General features: G+C 38.0%; 1 protein-coding gene across 2 annotated transcripts in view; it reads right to left on the bottom strand.

Annotated features, from left to right (window-relative positions):
* Positions 1-3,269: 3,269 nt before the first annotated feature.
* The window catches only part of ldah (lipid droplet associated hydrolase), a 52,781-nt gene continuing 29,555 nt past the window's right edge, over positions 3,270-26,495 (bottom strand). Inside the window, exons 5-7 of one of the 2 annotated variants that reach the window (XM_077239851.1) lie at positions 19,866-20,106; positions 7,864-7,946; positions 3,270-4,834 (exon numbers count right to left, since the gene is read on the bottom strand). In XM_077239851.1, coding sequence (XP_077095966.1) covers positions 4,619-4,834; positions 7,864-7,946; positions 19,866-20,106 — 540 coding nt within the window. In that variant the 3' untranslated portion in view covers positions 3,270-4,618. The remainder of the gene's footprint in view (positions 4,835-7,863; positions 7,947-19,865; positions 20,107-26,495) is intronic. The other variant, XM_077239852.1, reaches the window with a different exon arrangement.

Here is a 26,495-nt window from a genome sequence, read left to right as displayed (position 1 = left end):
AGTAACACTGGCCTGAATCTTTCATTTAGACACTTGACAGTGGGTATTAATGCTATTTTTAAAGATGAAAGCATAAAATTTTATTACAAATGAAAAAAACATTATAAAATATAAATGTAGGCTATTAATTCACTAAATATTTTAAATAAATAAAAATACATTTATTATTTTCAGTTGGCTAATAAGTGACCGCATTCCTAGGTCACTTGTTTCACATTTTTTCAAATCTTTTGTCATTTATTTATCGAAATATGTATATTAAAAATAAAACAGATAATACAATTAATATATTTAAACTATATAAAATATACTTAATTCAGTATGATACAATAAATATTCAAAATGTATGGTCATTTATCCATTACTACACATTTTCTAACATGGTGTAAATTTTTTTTTTTTTTAAGTTTTCCATCATGGAAATCTCATTTCCATGGCCAGCATGTTGTAAACTAACATATCAAACAGGCTAAATATGTACATTTTGTTGTATGATTGCATGCATTTATCTAGGGGATTTATATATTCTGGTTTGCACTTAAACTATAACTGCACAATATAATCCATGTATTTTCTCAAAATATTGGGCATTTACCATTTCATAAAGCTTTTCCAACATGGTGAATCAGCTTGCCAAACTTGTCACACTTGTTTCATGTGGCCCTTCTGAATACCATATGCATTATACAGCATTACACCGAACGTATATGAAACTGGCGCCCACAAAATACTAAAGACTCATAAAGTAGTAATTGTCCTGCTTTCATGCACATGGTTATCAGCACTTTTAATATAGCTGAATGCAAAGGCAGTTCATTCAATCTCAGGCTTTTAGTGTTTTTCCCATGAAGAATTTCAAAAATTTCTGCTCATTTTACTTTTCCTCTTTACTTCTACTTAAAGCGCATCCACTATTACACTCTGATGTTAATGTAAATACATGTGTTTAAACTGATCTTATTCCCCTAAACCGAATCAATAGCAATGATGGGCCACCGTTGGGGACAATTCTGGCTCTCTGTAAGTTACACAACCTGAAAAACATTTTCAATACTCCCGTGAGAGAGGGCTTGTGGGTTGGGATGCACTGTTTGCTTTTCCTACACTCAAAGTTGTGTCATTGAAGGAGAATGTAGGACCTGAATTATATATATGAATAGGAAATAGCTACAGTATATCTGTGCTGCTATAATGTTTTGGAAGACAAATCTCACAACAGCACCAAATACAGTAGGCTTACATTTAGTAGAAAAGATGGATTTAAATTTGAACAGCGGATCAGAGCGTATCAGATGATGTTAAGTTGGTACAAAAACTGGGAGAGAGAGGAACAAAGAGCAACTATTGCGATGTCAAAACAAAACATAACAAAGACCAGGGGGAAAGAAAATGATCTATTGCAGATGATATTTGGCAGGAAAATACCAGAGTATCTTTGGAACGATTCTTCATCACCACAAGAGAACCCAAACCACTCTGGAGACGTAAAACAGTAAAGCTTGTTTGCTTTGCCACAATTCAATCCACCCGGGCAGGATTACTCCATTTCCTTCTATGAACTAGCCCTGCCTCCTGGTTTAAATCAAGGATAAGCAAATTAAGGGGCTTTGTCATTCTTTTTGAGAAGGCTGGAAAGGAAGATTAAAGGGACCTGGGCTTACACGGAGAGTCCCGACTCTCAGAGAGAACGGGAAACAGATCAGATGGAAATATTTACTCTCCGTTTGCTGAGCCACTCGGCAACAAGATGCTCCAATCACTGCCGGAACGGTCCGTCTACAGGACGTCCTGGTACTGAAGACGACAGATTTCAAATCAACTGAACAAGTTGGTGTGAATAGGCCACGTGTCAGTACTTGTTGAGGACCCGTGTGATGGTGTGCCAAAGCCTTTTCTAAAGAAATATCTGTCATCATTTAGTGGCCCTCGGGGGAATTTCCTTGCCACTTTGTCTCATTTAATGAAACCTCCAAAATGCTAAAAAAAAGGGCCATTGTACCGCTACTTTTTCACAGTTTTAAGTTTAAGTCACAATGAAATCAAAATGGTCAATTCTTATTTTTTCAGGAATATTGCAGTATTTATTATAAATGCCCAATCCATGTGCCCTCGTAATCTTTAATCAAAGTATTCCCGTCCCTCTTGCAGCGATATCTTTTCTCTTGTGACTGGTGTGAGGGACGACCTGTCACTCAAATGATTTACAGCAAACCACAACCATACAAAAAGGCATTCTGTGTGAACGGCCCTAAAAGTATCACAAAAGTCGTCAAAATGACTTATGCAATATATTCCAAATGTTTTGAAGCAGACTAAAATTTGGTTATCGGCTCATAACCATCTCCTCTGGTGGGCTGTTAACAAGTTTAACAAGATCGATTTAAACTTGAGAATGCGATGATCTGATTTGCAAACAAATCATTCAGAATCAACTGATTTGATGAATAGATCTGACTCAAAATAATTATTTGCTCAGTAATTGGGCATCACTTCTCTCAGTTCTTTCAGTGAATAATGATAAATATTTTGGTCTGTTCCATCACAAGGCTTTAGAAGACGTGGAATACAGCACTTAAGTCATATGGCCCAATTTATGATACTTTTATGGTGCCTTTTTTAATTTTGGAGTTTGACAGTCCCAGTTCTCATTCATCTTTATTGTATGTTAAAATGTGGACGGGCTATTTTTCAAAAATTAAGAAAATAAGTAATACAGGTTTGAAACGACATCACTTTGTATATGAGCATTAGAGTAAAATATGAGAGATTTGATGTTTCTTTACATTGACTAAGGTGGTTACAGGACTGAATAACATTACGGGTCCCTGGGCATTTGAGGTAAACTGTCAAAATATTTCACTTGGTAATTCCCAGGAAACCATTCAAGTGGAGAACAAACCTACAGTCGGGTTTTCTTATAAGAGGTCCCGCTTTGGCTCCCCATTCACCATAAAGCAAACTCTTGGGATACGTCAGGAGCCAAGTTGGGGCCTAAAGAATCCAAACAGGTCTCAAGCTAAGAGAATAGCAGCTTTACAGGTAAAACACTATTCCAGAATCCTGCTGATGCAGTCTGGAGAATAAAAATGATCCAGGGTTAATGTTGAGGTCCATTTATGTGGAGAGAGCTCAAATATGCATAATTTTTCTGCCTTTAACCAGGGTCAGCCCCAGTTTCATTAAAATTCATAATATTGTGGTCCATGCTAGTACAGGCATTTCCTGCCATATTAATACAATTTCTCTTCAGAAAGAAATCAAGTCACATGTTACATGTCCCGAGTGTAAAACATTTAATTGAAAAACCAAAAAGAAAAGGTTCAAGAAATCATACACAGGCTAATGATACACAATGGTAAAGCAATGTTCAGCAAAAGCTTTCCTCATCAAATACTGAATATCTAAATATTCACAACATTTCATTCATGACAATCAACATTGTAATTTGTAATTTGTAAACAAGCTTTTATTGATTCAATTGCAAAATGTTTTATTAACAATATATCGTATTTGTTAACAATTTTAATTAAACTATACTTCTTACGTATTGTTTTTTTTTACTGATGTTATTGTATTTTTTCCACATTTTATTATAAAATAACTTTATATAATTTTTAATGTTGAAAAAATTATTTTCCATCAAGAGGACAATATCGTCATGCCAGGCTGTTGTTGTATATAAGAATCTTGTTCTCAAAGTTGCATTGTGTAATATTTAGGAGGATCTGTTGACAGAAATGAAATATTATTTACATAACTAAGTTTCATTGGTGTATAAAGACCTTACTTAATGAACCGTTATGTTTTTAGTATGATATGAATGAGCCATTTCTATCTACATACACCACGGGTCCCCTTACATTGAAATAGCCATTTTGCGCAGACATGTTGTTCTTCATGCAAAGAAGCTAGCAAAAGTCAGCGAATAAAACATTGACACAATGATTAACAAGTAACAATACAATTCGCAATAACATATCGTTTTACTGAATAATTAAGTAAACCTAATTTCCTCATTTATCTTTGTAAAGAAACCTTATTGCTAAACTGGCTACTCTGCTGTCAACAACATATTTTCCTGTCGGCCACCATAACTTCTGTTGGTTGCAATTCGCAACCTCACCACTAGATCCCGCTAAAAATTACACAGTGCACCTTTAAGTGACTTGTCTGGTTGTCAAGTTAGGAAAATTACAGATTTCCACAAAAATAAATTATTTATGCCATACACCGAAAAGTTGAGGGACATGATACATTTACTTAAATTAAATTATCATATATTTCACAATCTATTAACATGTTTATGAATATTTTGAGGAAAAATTAATCCATAGAGCTCCATCGTGACTGTGAAGTGACACGTGACATGCTTGATACGTCACCATGGAATTCACACTGCACCCACACCGACACCGACTGAACATCTTAATTTGGCATTTGTCGGGTCATGGAATGTTTGACAAGTGACATACTGTAATCTGGTGCTCTGTTGGTTCAGTGTGAATTAGCCTTACATTCTAAAATAATGGTCATTTATTTTTGTAAAAACTCACACAGGGGGCTCAGTTAGAATATTTGTCTGGTAGACATTAAAGTTGAATAAATGTTATTCTGGCAGTCAGAGCATCCGCAAATCATCTAAGATCCACTCAGCCGTCATGTTAGCCATTTCCTCCCCTGAATCCAGGACGAATGCATGCCGGATGCCCCTCTCGCACAGACGAATGTCCCCTTCAGGGAAGTCCTTTCTGATATCATGGTAATACTGCACAGGGCACCAGTGGTCCGTAGCTCCATAGTAAAAAATAATCTGAAAAGGCCAAAAAAGACAAACCTAAAATGATTTAGGTTGGTTCCCGCACTGTATGTGGGATTCACCACTATGACCATGCATCATAATAAGAGCAGAGCTTCAACAATTCTGTTTTTCTGACATCCATTTGAAGGAAAGCTAGTACCTGTGTGTCACAAAACCGCATATTTCATTTTAAAGACACAATCTATGATGTAAGAATAACAAAAGTAGCAGCCCTACTTGATTTGCATAGGAACTTAGACGACCACTGGAGTTTGTAGTATGTGCTCTTTCAAATTGCTCAGCTCACCTCATAATTTCAGAAACCACTATCAAGGAATGACACATGCCATCCTTTAAAGCTCTAAAACTTTTTGCTTTGTGAAAAGAATTCAACTAGCGCAGTCAAATAATTAAAAGATGTAATCAAATTAATTACATTATACACTAAGTAACTGCATACATTAATATATGTCTAGAGAAAACCTTAATAAAAGATAACTTGTTTAATTTATCTTTTTTTAAAGAATTTATTTAAAAATAGGATATAATAAAATATAATGCAATAAAGTTCTAATACAATACAATCTTGAAAAATAAAATAAAATAGGTTTGGGTCAGGGGGCATGAGTAAATAGGTAATTTATTATTAATAATTAGTACACTGACAGCCCTGGTCAAAAACCTTCATTTCGATTCAAGGTATGATCAGTCAAATATAATTTGGCAGATGAAACATTAAAGTAGACTGTTCATCATGTGCCATAAATCTATAAAGCAGAAAGGAGAAAGTCTTTAACAAAGGCGGAGCAAACTGAGAACTTCACAGAGGAATCCAAATGGGAAAACAATTAAGATTGCATTTCAATAAAACAAAATATAAGAAAGATTGACATTAAATCCGCTACGTCCACCATGTCCCCTCAGACTCCGGTGTGGACACTTGAAGGGTATTTCCTTCAGTTAGGCTTCCGTAACCTGGGCTGAATGATGCCAATAACATCAATGCGAAAGGAAAAACCACCCGTGCAGATTTCTAAAGGCTATTTATTGGTGAGACCTCGAGAGCCGTACACAATAGAAAGATCAAATTCTCTTGTCAACTGCTTTGCATGATTTCTCTGACAAACTGCATAATGTATAGCCTTTGCCGACTGTACCAGTTAATCATGATGGGTTCTACATCTGCCGGCCTGATCGATTTCACCACAGCCCATAAATCTAATAGAGGAGTCAGATGCATGTGGTTTAAGGCTGAGAGGGGTTTAAACATATGACCTCCTGTCTTCACCTTCAGCTTTTTCCGAAGAAAATTATTCTAGCATCGCTATTGGCAAGCGAGACGGACTGCGAAGCCGATACCAAAGAATGCCACATACTCTGACACCCATACGGACAAACAGACAATGGTAGTCAGAGACATGGACGGAAAAGTAAATCTTCCTTCCACCATGGAATTACGGGTGGGAAAACATTCGATCGGTTTCCAGACTCGAGGGAATTTCTGAAGCTTTGACCAGGAATTACTTCGAGTCGAGGTGCAATGTGTAACATAAGATGCAGGCCTTGAGTATGTGACTCTTAAGAGCGGTGACGATATCACCTTTTTAACTGATGACAGATATAGACCATCAGGAGCTCCTCTGCTTTGCAACACACCACAGTACTGAAAGAAACACACGGTTCTTCCGCCCATGCTTCCATTGAGAAAACGGAAGGGTGGGTTGGAGGAACGTGCTTTGAGATCTGATATCTTTCTTATTATCATTTTTTGAGAAATGTTATATCCCTACATAATTGTACTATTTATTTATATTAAAGGTTTAGCGGAGGATCTTTCCGAATTTTAGAGAAGACCAGCCCTCTCCAATTTTTTTAAAAAAGCACATGCGCAACACTCTATTTTCTCCCGAGAGGAAACGCCTATCAAAGATGTTGAGTGGCCGAGGACTCAAGACATGATATGCAATGGAGAAGTAGCTTGTTGCATTTGTGTAATAAATACTATGGTGAACACATTGTAATTATCGAAAATGAACACACAAGGTTTTAGAATATTTCAGGGTGATACCATTTACCATTTGGTCACAAGGCTACTTTCGACAAATTGAGATGTTTACCGTGTCTACGCGGTGCATGACTCGTTCCAGGGCTAGCATCGCTAATCATAGCTTACATTAACTTTTACTAGCTGTGATTTTAAATGGATTTCTCCAAATAGTATGACAAACTTGACCTGTCTAGTAGAATCTTCGCGACTGCGGCATCAGTGGGAAGCCCAACCTGTGCTTTTAGCGCACGCCAGCGTGTGAAATATTCACCCAAATCACTCTGGTCTTGTTTTCATATTCTGCGGCCTTTCTCTTCTTATCATACACTTCGTATACATTTTTTCTCTTTCGACCCTCAGCCATTTTCAAAGGAATGGCTGAAACCGTAACTCATCACACATAATACACCTGAAAGTGCGCATGCGCAGAAGGGACGAGCACTTACGACGGCCTTACGTAAACATATCACCAGAATGATTGACACTTAGGTGGACCAATAGTATAGGCTACCCACCCGGAAAAAGAAAATCCTCCGCTATACCTTTAAATATAATGCATAGTTTAATGTTTTTCCAGAAGAGACTGGATGTGTATATTGACTGAATAATAAAACATGCATTAAAGAGAGAGTGATAGACTAACACAACATCTCATAAGATACATTGTAGGATACAGATGTTCTTGAATTAGCCACAAATCAGTTAGAGACGGTTGGGAATAGAGTTTGTTTAAAGTAACTTGATCAATTCTGACATGTGCATAATTACACCATTTTTAATTACACTATTTTGTCTATACTGTCATTTTATTCAAACAGCACTTTAAACATTGTTCTTGTGAAATATGTGAAATAAATCACTAAAAAGTTATTAAGTAGTATCTTATTAAGATTAATAGAATTGATAGTTGTTCCAAACAAAGGCTCATTTAAAATCAGTGTTTTCGACTTTTGGCCATGTACTGAATTTTTAATTTTTGCTTTTATTTGGTACATCACTCTAATCTACTGTTTATTACCTTGCTGAGGTGTTGACGAATAGTTGCGTTGTCTCTTTCTACAACCAGTCTCATTTCTTGGCTTCCCATGTACATACCATTGGCTGTAGAGACAAAGAGACAACAACAGAGACAGGCATGTGGATTAGCATATTACAAAATTGCAATTAATGAGGTAGTGCAAACAGAACTTTGTAAACATTTGCATTACACATCGACCACTGCAAGGTTTACTAAACATGTAGAGTATCAAAATTAAATACACATCCAAAAACGGCACAACCTCAAAGGCCAGTGCTCGTACAAACACGGAAACAGCAACCACTTCATGAGGATTACATCTGTTCCCGTTCATATTTACTGGATGTACACTCCTACTAACAGTTTAATGATGCACAATGATGTCATTGATTTAGGGTTCACACTCTGTGCGCTGAAGTGACGCATGTCGTTTGTGAATATTTCATATGATGTGTTCACAGCTCTCTACGTGCAGGCTTTGCAGAGTGGATATTTAAAAGGAACGCCATTGATTTTACACTTGTGTGCGTGTCTGTTTTGTTTTTTTTGGGGGGGGGGGGGGGTTAAAAAAACTTTAAATATGCTAAATAAATAAACAAACTAAGAAGCTGGTGAGTATATATATATATATGTGTATGTGTGTGTGTGTGTGTGTGTGTGTGTGTGTGTGTGTGTGTGTGTGTGTGTGTGTGTGTGTGTGTGTGTGTGTGTGTGTGTGTGTGTGTGTGTGTGTGTGTGTGTGTGTGTGTGTATGTGTGTGTGTCTGTGTTTAAATGTAAAATGTAATTGAAAGAAGTCATTTATCCCTACAGTATAAACATAACAAAATATGATTACAATATAAAGTAATTGTTTTCTATTTGAATAAAAAAGTAATTTATTCCTGTGATGACAAAGCTGTGATGTCATTACTCCAGTCTTCAAGGTAACATGATCCTTTAGAAATCTTTATGCTGATTTTCTTCTCAAGAAATTTGCTGCTCTATATTATATATACTATATATAAACAGATTTAGATTACAAAAATATCTGCCTCGGAAACAATGAGAAGTTTTGAACGAATTAATCTGAATAAAACTCGAAAAAACAAAAAACAAATTAAAACTTCAATGTTGGGTTTCTATGTTTTATGGGGACATTCCATACATTATATTCCAAGTATATATTCCAATATACATGCCTGTATATTCCACTGACTGTATATTCTAGCCCCTAACCTAAACCTACCTATTAAAAAAACTTAATGGATTTTTTCATTTTCTAACAACATCACTTAGTATGACGTATAAGCTGTTTTCCTCATGGGGACCAAAAAACGTCCCCACAACGACAAGGATTTCGGATATTGCCATCTTTGTGGTGACATTCAGTCCCCATGATGTAGGGTTTACCAGGAACGCACACACACACACAAAATCTTTAGATTCATAAGCAAATACAAGCTGCTTGACCTTGATGCCCTTGGCAACAATTCAAAGAGACTGATCCTGATCCTGATCTTGCGCGGGCCAAACATTTGGCCAGGAGATGTGTTAATATCCTTTCTCATCAGGACATTCCGTTGATGACTGTTCACTCTCAAGACTATGGAGGAAGTTTGTACATGTGTGTGTGTGTGTGTGTGTGGGTGGGTGCATGAAGAAAGTATCTGTGTGTGTGTGTGTAAGGAAAAACTCCTCAAATGACTTGCTTCCACTGAGTGAAAAGGAAGTGTGGGTATGATCACACATCCGCACGGCTCTAATGCTATCATATTAATCATGGCCGTGTACTATATCATCCAGCACTGCTAACACGTTTCACCAGACTGAGAGCCGCATACTAAAAAGGCAAGTAATCAATTTTATCCCTTTCTCAAAGCAGAAAAGCACAGGGAAAAAAATGTTTAAAATAATTTAAAGTTACGCCATGTTTCATTAGTACATTCATTCTTAATGTTTCCTCTTTCAGACTGGAGAGTTTAATTCAGCACTATATTTTTACAGAGGAAATGATTTTTGGAAATGGGGAAAACTGAATGAAAGCCTTCTGTGCGAACTAAGGGTTTTTCCACATGCAAAAAGAATTATTACAGTCCTTGGTATGAATATTTTCCTAATAAATAGTATGCAAAAAAGCAGTACATCAAATTAGTACAATGTCCGAATCCAAAGTATTCATAAAATAGTGCAAATACCTATGACATACCTGCTTCTATCGAGATTCCAAAGTGTGTATCCGATGTTGTAGGTCACATGACAGTGGCAACATGGCGGATGTATGTATAGAGTGTATTATTCATACTACCTACACACATGCATATCAATAGAATATCATGGATAATTGGAGGCGAGTTATTTTTATTTGGGCCAGTAAACAACCCCCAGAACCATAGCAACAGCCTAGCAACATGCTAAAAAACACAACAACTTAAGGTGTGGTTTTTTAGTGCTAAACATCTAAGTAAGAACATGGCAACCGATCATAAAAAAGTATAAAAAGAGCTTCAGGTCTGATCTGTAACCTTTCAATGCATGCCTTCACACAAAAAAGAAAACAGAGTGTGCCAGTCATATTTCAAAGAACTGAGCAAGAGGGACTCATGGTAGAATGTCTCCTTTATTCCCAGCATCAGAGAGGTTTCAGAGTCACGTAAGTGTTTGGATTGGCTGCTTTTTGCTTCCAAATAAACGTTAAAGTTATACGTTAGCTTTCCTTTGCATTTTGATGTGTACTAAAGGGAGACATGAGTCATTTGAGATGAGGTGCAAACAAATATTTGCCATAGAACACAATGAACACATAGAAGACTTACTAAGGCATCTAATTTTATTACACTAAACACATCACAAACAACATCTACACCCACTGAGGTAAACTGGGCCAGAGGATGTTTAAACTAGAGGGTTTTACAGAAGAGTAAAGTTCACTGCATTTTCACTACCTTTACCCTATGATTCAAATACAAGAATCTTTGAATGTAAGTAAATAATCAGGAAGGCCTGTTGCAGTTTTTCGATCAAGTCATGATATGTAAGATAACTGCAATTACTGTGCCCTTTAAATCTCGATTACTATTATCATATATCCAAATAAGAAAATTTTAAGTTGACATATTACTGGTACTTTAAGAGTTTGATTAATTCTAAATCCTCGATACAGGTTGTTACTTTGTGAATGCAAAGCAATCCACTTAACTGATTTAAATTCATGAAATTACATGAAAGTAATGAAATGCAATGATGAAGAACATATTAAAAACAAACAATGTTTTTTTAACGAGAAATGAAGGCTACATTGCTGAAACTACATAAGTTAGAACAGAATCATTATTCTGTGATGACGGACGAACGGACGGATGGATGGATGAGAGTGGACTTGACTAATTAAAATATTAAGAAATGATAACATTTAGAATATTAAATTTATGTTTTACATCCCTATGAAATATGAGTTTAGAAAACCACTTAAAGTCTTTCATAATCATCACAGTCCATTAATACACTTCGTATATTAAAGTGTTGTATAAATCGAAAAGGTGGGATTACAGACAGGAGGAAAAACCCATGAGGAGAAGGTAGGGGGAAAAAGATGGAGAGGTTGAGATCTTTTGAGGGAGATGGGTGTGCCAGTCTTGGGGCAGTGATCTGCGAGACATCCCCTGTTCTATCTCACTTATCTCCAGGGGGGTATCGGGATGGGGGGTTTGGCAGGGCACAGCATTCCAGTCAATTTTACACATCCTCACACATGCACCTAGTTAACAACTGTCTGGAGAGGTAGAACCGAGGGATCTGTGCGCAAAAACACAAAGACGCAAACAGACAAACACGTGCAGATATTTCAGTGTCTCCTGTTAGCGTCCTGGGTACGTCCATGTGGCAAGGCACAAAATCAAGATGGGCAGTTGACACATGACGCGTCTATGGACTTTCTTCATGAACATCAAGATTTAAATTAATATTAGGTCATCATACTTTCATAAATTATGAATTTTAATTTTTTTGAAAAGTTGCTGTATAGTAAATGTTTATGTTGAAATTGCCAACTTCCCTAAAGTATTTCATATCAAAAACTTATATGCACAGTGCAAGCTCAAGCTGTGATGAAAATTAATAACTGAGCCAAATGTTCAACAACTAATCAAAGTAATGCCTAATCTTCAAAGATTTATAAAAAAACAAATAAATTGCAAAAGTCTGTAGTGATTCAAGGGGCAGCAGGAGCCTCGCAAACAAACAAAAGCTTTTAAATGTTCCATCCTGTTCATTTCAAGATGCGGATGGGGAACAAAACGTTTTCTTCTTCCACTGTGCCTAATGTGCCTCTATACTCTTTTCATTTGCTTCCCAATTGTCCTGTTGATATTTATTTTACACCACACATTCCTCTATTGGGTCTAAAACCATCTATTTATGTCTTTTCTCCAGTCACTTTGCATTAGTAACACAAACAAGACAAGTTCATGACGGCAGAACTGTCTGAAGTCCACGTCCAGTTTCTCCACCGTTTGCACTCACCACAAAGTCACAATGTGCTTCTCTTTATTATATTCCCCTTTAAAAGAGCTAAGTGAATGTGACAATTATATTCTCCCTTCCAATTCAATAACACATGTCGTAATAGAAATCCACATAAAATGAAATACAATACAGATTTATTTTTTCATTACGTTAAAAAGAACACAAGGTGGGTGGCCATGATCCATTGCATCTCAAGAAGTTCGGAGAGCAGACATTTTGGGGACTTACTCTGATAAACAAACCTTGCATTATAATGTCATCACATTTTCATTCATACCCCTAATGAACAGGATATTCCTATTCAACACTTTGGGGTACCGTGTGTTCTTTTTTCATGACAGATCGCACCTGATGCACTGGTTATGAAATTAACTATAATTACTTTAGTTATGACCATGTAAACTACTTTTAGAGAAATTAAAATTTCAGCATGACCCTATTATTAGAGAGGGTCAACTGTTCTGCAACATATCAAAAACCACAATGAGAAAATGACTGTTGTTACATACTAGATGAGAAAAAAAATAGAAAAACACATTTTCTGCCCTCTGGGCCAACACAAGAGTTGCAGATGTGATTCTTGGATCTCAAGAAAAATAATAATATAAAAATAATATAAATGAATAGCCCATGGACACAATGTCATAAAATGACAAACCTTCAATATCAGGCAGCACAACGCTCTGTGAAGTGTGGAAAATCAGGAATCTATGCATTCAGCTTTGACATGATCAAGTCTCGACACTCGATTGTATTATACAATGATTTTCAAATGGAGTAAATGATGTATGTGAAAATCCTCATCCTTCAAACATTCAACAGATAATGAAATCAAACATCAAGTTCTCATCAGTCCTGTGGTCATTACAGACAGTAAGATAACAATAGATGACATTTAAATCTTTATAAAAAAAATTGTAGGATAGTCAAAACCAAATATATTGCAGTTTAACCCTTAAGGGGTTAATTTTTTAATTATCCTATCATTTACTCACCCTCCCAAGTCATCCTAGGTGTATATTATGGGGGTAGAATTGTTGCATTATTCCAAATAAATAGATTAGGATCCACAAATAAATGTAAAGAGATTCACAAATATATATAAAATTCACAAATAAATAGATTAAGATCAACAAATAAATGTAAAGAGTTTCACAAAAAAATATAAAGCATAAATAAATAAAATTAGCTTTGCAAATAAAAATATATATTTACAAATGTGTTTTATGCCACAAACACAACTCTGCCTGGCATTTATTTGTGAACCGCTTTCTGTGCATTTGTAAATCCCCTCACGCATTTGTGGATTTTGAAACACTTCTAGCGTCGACGTGCAGGCAAATCCACAAATAAGTGGACTCCACCCACCCTTTACCTAAGCCAATCAGTTAACGGCAACATTGAGCTGACCAATCGTAGTACGTTCTCGCTACAACCAATCACATCAGGCTTTACACTCGGCGAGAACTGGATCTGATTAATTTTGCAGATATTATAGACACCCCTGAAAGCATCTGTAATGGGAGCTTCATTCAAATTAGCAGTTTGTGTGGTTAAAACACCCCGTTTCCAAAAGATTGTTGGAGTTTAAGGCTTCTTTATATTTATTATTCTTTATTATTAACTCAGAATTACACACAAATGATCATCACATCCCGAGCATCATAACCCACTCTACCGGAGTCAAGCGGCGCGTCACAAGCAAATAGCCGATTATCTTTCCTGCCGTAGCAGTTTCAAATCATGTAAAACTAACATGTTTGCAATGTTAACACATTTTGCCCATGACGCCTGTTTTCTTACTTGAAGATATATGACGTATAATCTTCTTTATTGACTACGCTGGCTACATGAAAATTCATAATTCGTGATAGTGTCTACTGGACGCGGCGCAGCGCGACACGATTATTCACTGATAGTAAACGGATACCCGTTCTTCTTCTGAAGTAGCGGCTACTACACGCAACTACCGAGGACATCATTTGCACATTTGCTCCTTTGTCCAATGTAGAAAGCCTCGCACGGGGTAGACGCGATGTAAGAAACTACAAAATGGATGATTTTGTCTTTTAAAGCACAATCGTTGTGTCAAATAGCTAGCTATAGGACATAAATATTATGTAGAATACAAAATATCACCCCAAATGACCATCATTGAAGATGTAACAGCGTGTAGGCTAATGGGGTTTTGAGTAGATAATGCAATGCTGAAAAAATACACATTTGCATAAATATTGGATGCTGTAAGTAACTTTTACAATACAATATTATTAAGTCTGATTCATATGAAATATTATTTGTGTGATCAATTGTTTTAACGGATAAATTCAAATGGTATGTCTGCTGGGCATTTCACTTTTAAATGCATGTTATATATTTAATCTTTAGATCCACGGATCTGCTATTTAAAACTTGACTGAAGAAGTGGGAAAAGCTGTTGTGACAGTAATTTCCCCAATATTACACAAACTCGCGTATTTATCACGAGGTTGAATCCAGTTATCCATTAGTCAGCAAGGTATTGACGCTTTTCTGTTTTATCATTAATAACGTGACGCTTCCATAACGCGTTGTTCCCATAACGTAAGCGCTGTTTCTCTGCCATTTTCAAAGGCTCATAAAAATGTGTCTTGACTTGATACACAGTCTCATGGTCTAACTCTAACGAAATCCAAATTTTAAACATATTTTACTGAAGCAATATTATGGGCCTTATAGCCTTACACTTACTATTTGAGCCAATGCAGATGAATGAGAAAAGTTATTTCCTCTTTTAATTTAAAGCCTAACGTGATTAATTGTAGCGAGAACGTGCTACGATTGGTTAGCTCAATGTGGCTGTTATCTGATTGGCTTGAGTAAATGGTGGGTGGAGTCTACTTATTTGTGGATTTGCCTGCACGTCGACACTAGAAGTGTTTCAAAATCCACAAATGTGTGAGGGGATTTACAAATGCACAGGAACCGATTCACAAATGCGTGAGGGGATTTACAAATTCTCAAAAAATGGTTCACAAATAAATGCCAGGCAGAGTTGTATTTGTGGTATAAACAACATTTGTAAATATATTTTTTATTTGCAAATCTCATTCTATTTATTTGTGAGTTTTATAATTCTTTGTGAAACTCTTTACATTTATTTGTGGATCTTAATCTATTTATTTGTGAATTTGATATATTTTTGTGGATCTCTTTACATTTATTCGTGGATCATAATCTATTTATTTGGAATAATGCAACAATTCTACCCCCATAGTATATGACTTTCTTCTTTCAGCCAAACACAATTTTTTTTATACAAAACCACATAGCTTCACTTCAGAAGGGCTTTATCAACCCCCTGGAGCTGTATGGATTACTTTTGTGATGGATGGATGTGCTTTTTTGAGCTTTAAAATCTAAGGCGCTACTTATTCCCATTATAAAGCTTGGAAGAGCCTCCAATTGTGTTTGGCTGAACGCTTTTATTTTTGGTTGAACTAACCTTATAACACTGAAAACAGATGCAACAAGCTTCTTTGTGCTTGTATATAAGTGTAAGTCATAATAAGTGTAATTAAAATAACCAATCTGAACTTGTTTCAAGAGGTTTCCTCTTATCCTGGCTCATTATGTTTTGTGGAACAGCTTATTTGAAGCTATAAAATATGATCCAGTTTATTCTTGCATAACTGTTACAATGAGTATAAGATGCACTTTTTAGTCGCCACATTGAGCACTGCATCTTTTTATTGTGTCCTGCTCCATCTAATGGTGATGTTCAGTCAAATACTAGCATAACTTCTATGAATTTATTCACCCTCGTTCTAAACCGGTATGATTTTCTTTATTCTACAGAACACAAAATATATTTTGAAGAATGTTGGTAACAAAACTGTTTTGGGACCTCTTCCATTGTATTGACAAAAATGACTGAGATATTTTTTTAAATATCTTATTTTATGTTCCACAGAAGAAAAATTCATACAGGTTTGGATTAACTTGAGAATGAGGTAATGATGACAAAAATGTTAACATAAAGACTCGCTGGGAAACACAAGAAGGAAGTTACATTAATGTACTGCTAGATGTTCATATTGTTTTAAAAATCTATGATGAACAGAAAATGCAGGAAGAAACAACAATTGATCAACAGCCAAGCAATTTTGTGTTTTTGTTCAGTAATAAGTCTACCAATGTAAAGGTGTTCCACATATAAGCAGAAACAGGTGGCCGGAGGAGGAAGTGAATATGACTCAAAAGTAAGGTGGCAGATAAGAAGTTCAGTTTAGCCTCTAGGTTCCAAAATCAGGTCGACGTTAACTTTGTTCCGCTCTAACAGGAAAGGGAGCTACTTGCTGCTACGCTCTGTTTTCCCGCTTTCCCAGGTGAGTCAAATTATGATCGGAACAGCAAAAGGAACTTAAGACAGAGGAGTTCAAATTGAATCTCAAGAGATGGTGGGTCAAATCTCCCGCTTCTCATAAATGAGGCCAAGAGAAGCCTGGATAGAAGAGTGCAAAAGTGTTCAATCATAAAACCGTGTCATGAGAACTGGCATAAGTGGTTAGGTGAGGGAAAACAGAAGCTGTGTGAAGTGGAGTGTTGCAGACTACTGAAAGGATAAAGCATATTAGAGACCGTTACATAGCCACTTTCCCTGTGGATTTGCGAGCAGGCACGCCTCATTGACGTTCACGCTCCTAGATGCAGAACCTTGATGTCTGCATGACAGACACTGTGTGCATGCTCCACATGCAGTTAACATCTAAATATCAACATTCTCAGTTTCAAGGAAAGGGATTTCTGAGCAAATAAATCCTTAAATGTGCCCAGGAAGTTCCAGCTAATAGCAACATGCTGTCTTAATTAAGTCTGTCAACTCGCCATTAATTACGGATGTAATACAAGACAGAGAGTCAGAGCAGCTTTTCGTATGCAGTCACGGGCCAGCACTCAATGGTACAAAACGCACGCATGCACATGTGTACATACAGGACCACCTGGCCTTCTCGATGAATAACAAGAGATTGAACTTCCTTGCAGCAATATTCCAACATTTGTTGGCTTTTAATAAGGAAAGGGGAAGAAAGTTTCACTTGAACATTTTGTTCAGATGAAAAAAAAGAAGCAAAATTCATTCCAATTAACACTACATGAGAAGTGCTAATGATTAAAAGCATGCTTACAAGCACTGTCAGAAGCAAACCTCCAAATCCCTGCGCAACACAGGGAGAAGGAAACTAAAGGTAGAGCTGACAGCATAAAAAACAGACAAAAAGGAGAAAAGAAGGGTGAGCGAGTGAGAAAACTGGTTCTTCAGAGCGACTAGAGAGTGGAGCTCACACTAATGCCTCTGGGCTCTACTGAGGCCCCTTTGGCAGAGACTCTCCGGCCATCACAACATCCATCACTCTCCTCACAGGACAGACAGGGAAAACACTCAGCCTTTCACCTAGAGAGAGAGACTGCGTTAGCGGTCCGTTCGTTCTCTTGCTCGCTGGAGAGGCCTCTTAATTACTCCTACTCACAACACTTCATCTGCACCATTAGTTCATGTACAGAAAGCCCTGGAGATCAAATATGAGTTATGATAAATAAAACTTTATTCAAAACATTGTGAGATACTGCTCTCTTGGCTGCCACTCAAATATTATTTGCGTTTTCCCTCTCTTCGGCCTCGACTTTATCTCAACTAAATCGGCCGAGTCATCTTTGAAGTGGTGATATACTTCTTATCGTCTGATAAAAAGAGAGACCAATGCATCTGAACAGTCAAGATTTGGAGGGATGCCAACATGTAAAATTCTGAAAGGTTTCAGCACCTCATTGAAACAAGGATTAGATCTATGGAGCAGAGTCCAAACTGAGAGAGATGGAAATGGAGACCTGAGGGAACATCACTGAGGTGAACAGAAAGGTTGCGTGAGACAACCTAAAGTGTAATGTGTTACACTTTAGCAGTGCCTATTAGTGCTCAGAATATTACAGATGCTGCAAAAGATTATCACACGCTGAGATGCATCCCAACAAGAAATAAACATGACCAGTAGATATTTCTAGGCCAAATAACTTTCTGAGGGAGGGGGAAATTTTGCTAAATGTATTAAAATGATGGAATAACCGATAAATTATGGTAAAATGTGTTAAACCAAGCTATGAGTCCTAAACTGAACTAATTTCTTTAATTAACAAACAATGAAGGTTTACATATATATTCACATATCAGGGTTTCCGTTGTCCGGTAATTACCGGTCATTGGCCGGGAAAAATCTGAAATGTCCGACAAAATTAAATCTCTCCGGTCAAATTGTCCGATTAAAATTGCCTAATAATCCCGCCCCCTAACAGAATCTGAATTTGAGAATAAGCCTAAAATGTATAAAGCAAAAATACACCGACCTTTGGCTGTGTTATAAATATAAAGGAACAGGCTCTACTGTTTGAAAGTTATGAAACAACATCGCATGCTGCATTTCAAATAAAGCGCACGCCTAAAACGGCTGTAATATAGACCTAAACAACGAACGATTGAGTGAGACGTTTCAAATATGGCCAGGTCCAGGCAGACTAGCCTAAAAAGCTTTTTTCAGAGGCCAGACGATGGTGAATCAGGAACATCTCATTATAGCCTATAGATCAGTGGTTCTAATCCGCGCACTCGTAGGCCTACAGTTTATTTTTCTCTCATCAAAACTGAATAGCCTATATGTTCAACAGTACATGGTTACAGTCTATATCAAGCAGGGACACCTTTGTGTGCATTTTATTTTGTGATTTCACCGGAATGAATAGAGAGTCTCCGCAACGGCGATAGATTGAAACGCTCGTCCGAGTGAAAATTGCGCAACTCGCGCAGTGCGTCGTCCATGCAACTGATAGCAGCGGACACGAGCGCTCAGCTTGATTTAAAAACAACGATTTTAGCGCTAGATCTCTTATTTAATAGCGAACTAAATGAATGATCTGCTAGTTAACTGGAGATGTTTTATTTATTTGTATTAGGTACATCCGTACCTCAATGTTTCAAAAAGTGAATGTGTGTGAAACGTGTGTGTTTCAAACAACATTTGAAAGTTAAGCTAATAATAACATGTTGCATTCTATGCGGCCTTATTATTTCATTTTTTAAGTTACATAGACTGCCTCCAGTTTTCCTCAACTTGACTAATTAAGAGGCGATATTTGACCGGCATATCATCAAAATGTCCGTAAAACGAAACCTCTGCCGGTCACTTTGGATGCATACATACATATATAAACACACACACACACACACACACACACACACACACACACACACACACACACACACACACACACACACACACACACACACAATTCATATACAATTATAAATATATATAAATGTATATTGGCTGCCTATCAGTTGGCTATTGAAAAAAACATTGTTCGATTAATATATCAAACCATCCAATACACATTATAGTGCATTCTATAGCTTGTTCTATTCAAACAATACAGTAAAAAGTATACAGTTGAGAACACAAGGAAACTCACCAGCACAGTCTACATTGATCAGGCTGACGGTGGATGGGATGATGGAGGTGTCCAGTGTGTATAAATTCCTCAGGGCCAGATGCACCATGCTGATCTTCAGCCTCTCTGGAAGGAGGGAGAGCAGGAAGATGGGCAAATAGAAGGCGTACCGCAGTCGACAGAGCACAGGGGTCATGACCTTTCCTTGAGGGCTACAGGCCATGCGCTCAATCGTGGGGAAGAGCATCACTGCCTTTACAACCTAAGGATGAGAAGTACATATGGAGATGTTTTAAATGCCTCAAGGTCAGAAAAACTATTTAAATTCCTGCACTTTCTCTTGGCCCATTTACATTTGGTCATGTTAAGTAATTGACACTTACGCAGAAAACCAAGAACAGCCAAACAAAATGTTACATACTGAGATGTAACACATAATATTTACGACAGCATTGCAAGCACTTATAATCATAACAAATGACATGTCTTAATTTCAATGCTTAAGGATTATCAAGCTAAGAAAAATGACATGTCTGTGCTCTCGCTATATTATGAAATTGATAGGAGAGACAAGGGAAGGAGGGAACAGAGAGAAGAGAGAGAGACTTCCAGAAACAGGAAACACCTGCCTCTGTTTGGCCATTGAGTAGAAGGCAGCTAGACTCATTCAGTGAGTAAGACAGAGTGGATGTGCTTCATCTGTCTCTACAATCCTTTGCAGTTGCAGCCAAGTATTTTTCAATGAAACTAAACAGTGCAATATCTTCAATTCTCTTGTGTAAAATATGTGATAGCCAGCACAATTCTTTGTCAGCAGTGCCAAATGCAATCTATTCAGCTTCAAACCACTAAACTTCAAACTCAGCTAGTTCTGCAATCCTGAAAGAGTGCTGGTTTCATCACGCCCCGGCAACAGGCGAACAGGCAAAGTTCTGCTGCCGCTGAATTTATCATCTGAACGGGCCTTAAGGAACTGAAAAATATCTATTGCTGTCAGTGGGAAAGATATCAAAATACGAATGGATGAGCGATTCACATCCAAGTGTTCCTCTGTCATAACAATTACAATTGAGACCATTTCAGAATGGCGAAATTAGTTGCTCTGTTTATGTGCGCAAAGAAAAAATCTATACAGTTTACTCAACTATAAACTACATGTTCTGGAGTGAATGTAAATGATGCTTGTAAAACCTACGGTGTTTCTGGGTGGTTGCTAAGACTCTACTATCCAGTTGGTAAGATGTTCTGGGCAGTTGTCAGCAGGTTGCTATACAATTGCTAAGATGTTTTGTTGCAGTGCAGTTTCTAGGGTGTTTTGTTGGAATGTAAGAATCCTTTGTTTGTCAGGATTCTACAATGCAGCTACTAAGGTGTTCTAAGTACGAGTAATAGTACAAGTGATAGTGGCCACTAATAAATCTATACACAACTATCTAATACAAATACGGATACAGGAAGCATACAAACCTCTCACATAATACTTTTCATCTGCTTTTCACTGCTCATCCTGATGCTCATCATTTGTCAGATAAAGAGAGAGAGAGAGAGAGAGAGAGAGAGAGAGGGAGAAGCAGTGAAAGAAAAGGGAAAGGTGAAGAAGAGGGAGTTGTGTGCCGAGCAGGTGATCTTTGATGTGCAAGTAGTGCTTTTGAAAAGAAGCAGTTCCTCTTCCTGAAGGTCACAGGAATGTAACAGAACACAGAAAAATCTGACAGAGTCTCTGGGAGTGGCTCTTTAATCAGAGAGACAGACGGCCAGTCATACACACACACACACACACACACTTCTACTTCCAGAGTTTCTTCTCTGGTACTGCTGAGGTCAGGAAGGGGGAAGGAGCGATCTGCATCTGGAGAAGGGGCGAAGAGAGTTTAAACGTCACAATCTGACTTCCACGGATCTGTGATGTGAGGGTGCGATCTGATAGTGGAGGAATGTTAATGATGCACAGATCTACTGGAGCTTCAGACAGCATGATGGATCATACGGCAGTCCAGACCACATCTCTTTCAACTCAACCACTAACAGTGAGTATCTCAATGGTAATCGGGATGCAACGACTGCCTCTCCTCACGTTAGCACCACTCCGTCCCTTCGATTGATACCTTGCAGAGGAAAGGGCGATGTATTGAACTCTGTTGGAAGTGTGTGAAAAGGTCCACCTGAAGTAAAAAGCACCTTGTCACCGCTGCCCTTAGGAAAAGACTGGTCATTTCCTCATGGATCCCGATGGGAAGCAGGAGGGAAATCCCATAATGTCACTTTCATTTTGATGAATGAATGCACCAAGCCAGGCCATCATGCCCCTCACGTTCTACCAGGCTGAGAGAAACCACTGCCCTTTGCATGCCAGACCGAACAACCAAAAAATCTTGAGTTTTCACAACCGTGTGACTCCAATGGGCTGGACAGTCCGTGGTCACGTCTGTGAGCATTAAAATCTGGAGATGTTGTGAGGGTAATTTGAGACAGGTCTGTGTGCAGTAATGTTTACGCATGTGTTTGGCTCAAGCTCTGACTGTAACGATGTTTTATTTGAGTAAAGTATGAAATCACACCAATACTTTAGGACTGTTGGTCTGACCTCTGCTCCCCAAACAGAGGCCCACCCAGAACGCTGCGACACACTTGCCTACAAGTTAAGCCACACATCCAAGTCCTCATGCCTGGGAAGAGAAAGACACATTTTTGTGTCAGAGGAACTTGAGTGTTCCTTCAATTGATTTTTTTAACTGCAATCAGAGTAATTAATCAACATGTCTATGACACTGATAAAATGCATAGCAACACTTCAGCCAACTGCTGTTAAACCAAACTTTACATCTATGCAAACAACATAGGAAATGACATCACCTTTGCAGGGCACATGGCAAGATGGCTGCTGCAGGAGCAGTCATAAAGCACTTTCCTCATCTAAAGGTCCCTAGCGCTATACCTCAGGCTGAGGTGTTGGCTGGGAAAAGGACTGAAGATTTCAAATCCCTGCTGCGGCCTCACAGCAACAAATCAATTGCTCTCTTTAGACCGTCCATTCTAAAACTGGCACATATACGGTGTCACTTTGTTACAACATGCAAGTACTTCAAAGGCAACAGGGAAGACTTTTGAACTGGACTCATGACAGAGACAAACAATTGAGCACCTCCATGTGCAGTGAATCAAACACTTCCTCAAGTTTTAGGAAGGTTTTCCAAACTACCTCATGCTGCTCCTGGTTTGAGGCTGAAATCTGCAAAGCTTCTCCTCCAGAAGTGCACTAAAGAAGCACCTACCATCATTTACACAGACTGGTCTCTTCTACTCCAAAATAAATATCTAGAGCTCATAGTAACAGTTTCTGATTATCACACATCATATGTTACCAGGCATAATCACCAGGTTGGCTTCCTGGCAGCATGCAATCTGGAACTAGAGAAAATCTTTTCTCCTTTCGTGCATGTTTGCTCTGAGCCACGCCATAATTCAAAAAGAACAGATTCAAATTTTGAAAGAAACAAAAGGTCTACATGGTTGGCAATGTTTGAATTGTTTGGAATTAAGCATATTTTTAATGAATTATGAAAGAGGATATAATTATGAATAATGATGAGTTGGATTAGGCGGTTGTGTCATCATTAAAGAGAAAAAAGACCAGCTTTAGGTCTAAACTAAAAGTGGTTTGGATGTGGTCTCCAAAACTATCAGAACATATTTTTATCACCCTGCAAAAAAAGTGGTACATTATCTGCACTGGCCCCATTAATGTAGCTAAAATCCATTTCCCTTTGCCAGGAGGAAAACACACCACTAGTGAGAGCAAACACTGAAAAAAAGAGGTTAAGAGATAAGAAGGAAAAGATTTCTGGGTAGAGAAAATGCTTGACAATAAAAAATGACAAGGAGCACATCTTAGAGCAGGAAAACCCCAAAGGAAGAAAGAAAATCAAGGTTCTTTTCCATGTTATTTAATCTTCTGACCTTTTACAAAGCAAGAAAAGGGAACAGAAGTGTTTTATTATGCTGCTGATTGGCATTGTCTCGCTGAGCTGACAATGCCAAGTTTCAAATCGCTGAGATGGTTCTGTAGACAGAAGTGCAATGTGGAGAATCGAATAGAATCAGTAGATAACCTCAAGACAGAGCACAGAAACAGGAAAGAGGTTGTGGGTCAGTGGTTATTGGGGATTTTTTTTTTCAATGAGCAACGAGCAATACCTTAGTTAGCAAATATATAGGTTTTCAAGGATGTTAATAAATGTGAATAATCTCAACAAATCTTTTTTTTTATATATACAATTATTAAATTAAATCTAATTTGGAATTTAAATTAAAGGAAAATACAGGTCCTTCTCAAACAATTAGCATATTGTGATAAAGTTCATTATTTTCCCTAATGTAATGATAAAAATTTAACTTTCATATATTTTAGATTCATTGCACACCAACTGAAATATTTCAGGTTTTTTATTGTTTTAATACTGATGATTTTGGCATACAGCTCATGAAAACCCAAAATTCCTATCTCAAAAAATTAGCATATTTCATCCGACCAATAAAAGAAGTGTTTTTAAAACAAAAAAGTCAACCTTCAAATAATTATGTTCAGTTGTGCACTCAATACTTGGTCGGGAATCCTTTTGCAGAAATGACTGCTTCAATGCGGCGTGGCATGGAGGCAATCAGCCTGTGGCACTACTGAGGTGTTATGGAGGCCCAGGATGCTTCGACAGCGGCCTTAAGCTCATCCAGAGTGTTGGGTCTTGCGTCTCTCAACTTTCTCTTCACAATATCCCACAGATTCTCTTTTGGGTTCAGGTCAGGAGAGTTGGCAGGCCAATTGAGCACAGTAATACCATGGTCAGTAAACCATTTACCAGTGGTTTTGGCACTGTGAGCAGGTGCCAGGTCATGCTGAAAAATGAAATCTTCATCTCCATAAAGCTTTTCAGCAGATGGAAGCATGAAGTGCTCCAAAATCTCCTGATAGCTAGCTGCATTGACCCTGCCCTTGATAAAACACAGTGGACCGACACCAGCAGCTGACTGTGGGTAATTGACACTGGACTTCAGGCATTTTGGCATTTCCTTCTCCCCAGTCTTCCTCCAGACTCTGGCACCTTGATTTCCGAATGACATGCAAAATTAACTTTCATCTGAAAAAAGTACTTTGGACCACTGAGCAACAGTCCAGTGCTGCTTGTCTGTAGCCCAGGTCAGGTGCTTCTGCCGCTGTTTCTGGTTCAAAAGTGGCTTGACCTGGGGAATGCGGCACCTGTAGCCCATTTCCTGCACACGCCTGTGCACGGTGGCTCTGGATGTTTCTACTCCAGACTCAGTCCACTGCTTCCGCAGGTCCCCCAAGGTCTGGAATCGGTCCTTTTCCACAATCTTCCTCAGGGTCCGGTCACCTCTTCTCGTTGTGCAGCGTTTTTTGCCACACTTTTCCCTCCCACAGACTTCCCACTGAGGTGCCTTGATACAGCACTCTGGGAACAGCCTATTATTTCAGAAATTTCTTTCTGTGTCTTACCCTCTTGCTTGAGGGTGTCAATGATGGCCTTCTGGACAGCAGTCAGGTCAGCAGTCTTACCCATGATTGCGGTTTTGAGTAATGAAACAGGCTGGGAGTTTTTAAAAGGTGTTTAGAGTTAATTAGTTGATTCAGATGTTTAGGTTAATAGCTCGTTTAGAGACCCTTTTCATGATATGCAAATTTTTTGAGATAGGAATTTTGGGTTTTCCTTCTCCCCAGTCTTCCTCCAGACTCTGGCACCTTGATTTCCGAATGACATGCAAAATTAACTTTCATCCGAAAAAAGTACTTTGGACCACTGAGCAACAGTCCAGTGCTGCTTCTCTGTAGCCCAGGTCAGGCGCTTCTGCCGCTGTTTCTGGTTCAAAAGTGGCTTGACCTGGGGAATGCGGCACCTGTAGCCCATTTCCTGCACACGCCTGTGCACGGTGGCTCTGGATGTTTCTACTCCAGACTCAGTCCACTGCTTCCGCAGGTCCCCCAAGGTCTGGAATCGGTCCTTCTCCACAATCTTCCTCAGGGTCCGGTCACCTCTTCTCGTTGTGCAGCGTTTTTTGCCACACTTTTTCCTTCCCACAGACTTCCCACTGAGGTGCCTTGATACAGCACTCTGGGAACAGCCTATTATTTTAGAAATTTCTTTCTGTGTCTTACCCTCTTGCTTGAGGGTGTCAATGATGGCCTTCTGGACAGCAGTCAGGTCGGCAGTCTTACCCATGATTGCGGTTTTGAGTAATGAAACAGGCTGGGAGTTTTTAAAGGTGTTTAGAGTTAATTAGTTGATTCAGATGTTTAGGTTAATAGCTCGTTTAGGGACCCTTTTCATGATATGCAAATTTTTTGAGATAGGAATTTTGGGTTTTCATGAGCTGTATGCCAAAATCATCAGTATTAAAACAATAAAATACCTGAAATATTTCAGTGTTGGTGTGCAATGAATCTAAAATATATGAAAATTTAATTTTTATCATTACATTACGGAAAATAATGAACTTTATCACAATATGCTAATTTTTTGAGAAGGACCTGTATTTATGTAATTTTGAAATTTTAAGCAATCATGTAAATTAAGATTTTATTAGGTGACTTTGAATGTGCTGAAATTCCTCTAAATACGTAAATATTTTACCTTCAGTTTA

This window comes from Siphateles boraxobius, unplaced genomic scaffold, assembly GCF_051911475.1.
Source record: "Siphateles boraxobius isolate OS27281-9 unplaced genomic scaffold, OSU_SipBor_1 22, whole genome shotgun sequence".
Classification (NCBI taxonomy): domain Eukaryota; kingdom Metazoa; phylum Chordata; class Actinopteri; order Cypriniformes; family Leuciscidae; genus Siphateles; species Siphateles boraxobius.
The sequence above is the reverse complement of the archived record's forward strand: the minus strand, read 5'-3'. Positions and strand labels throughout refer to the sequence as shown.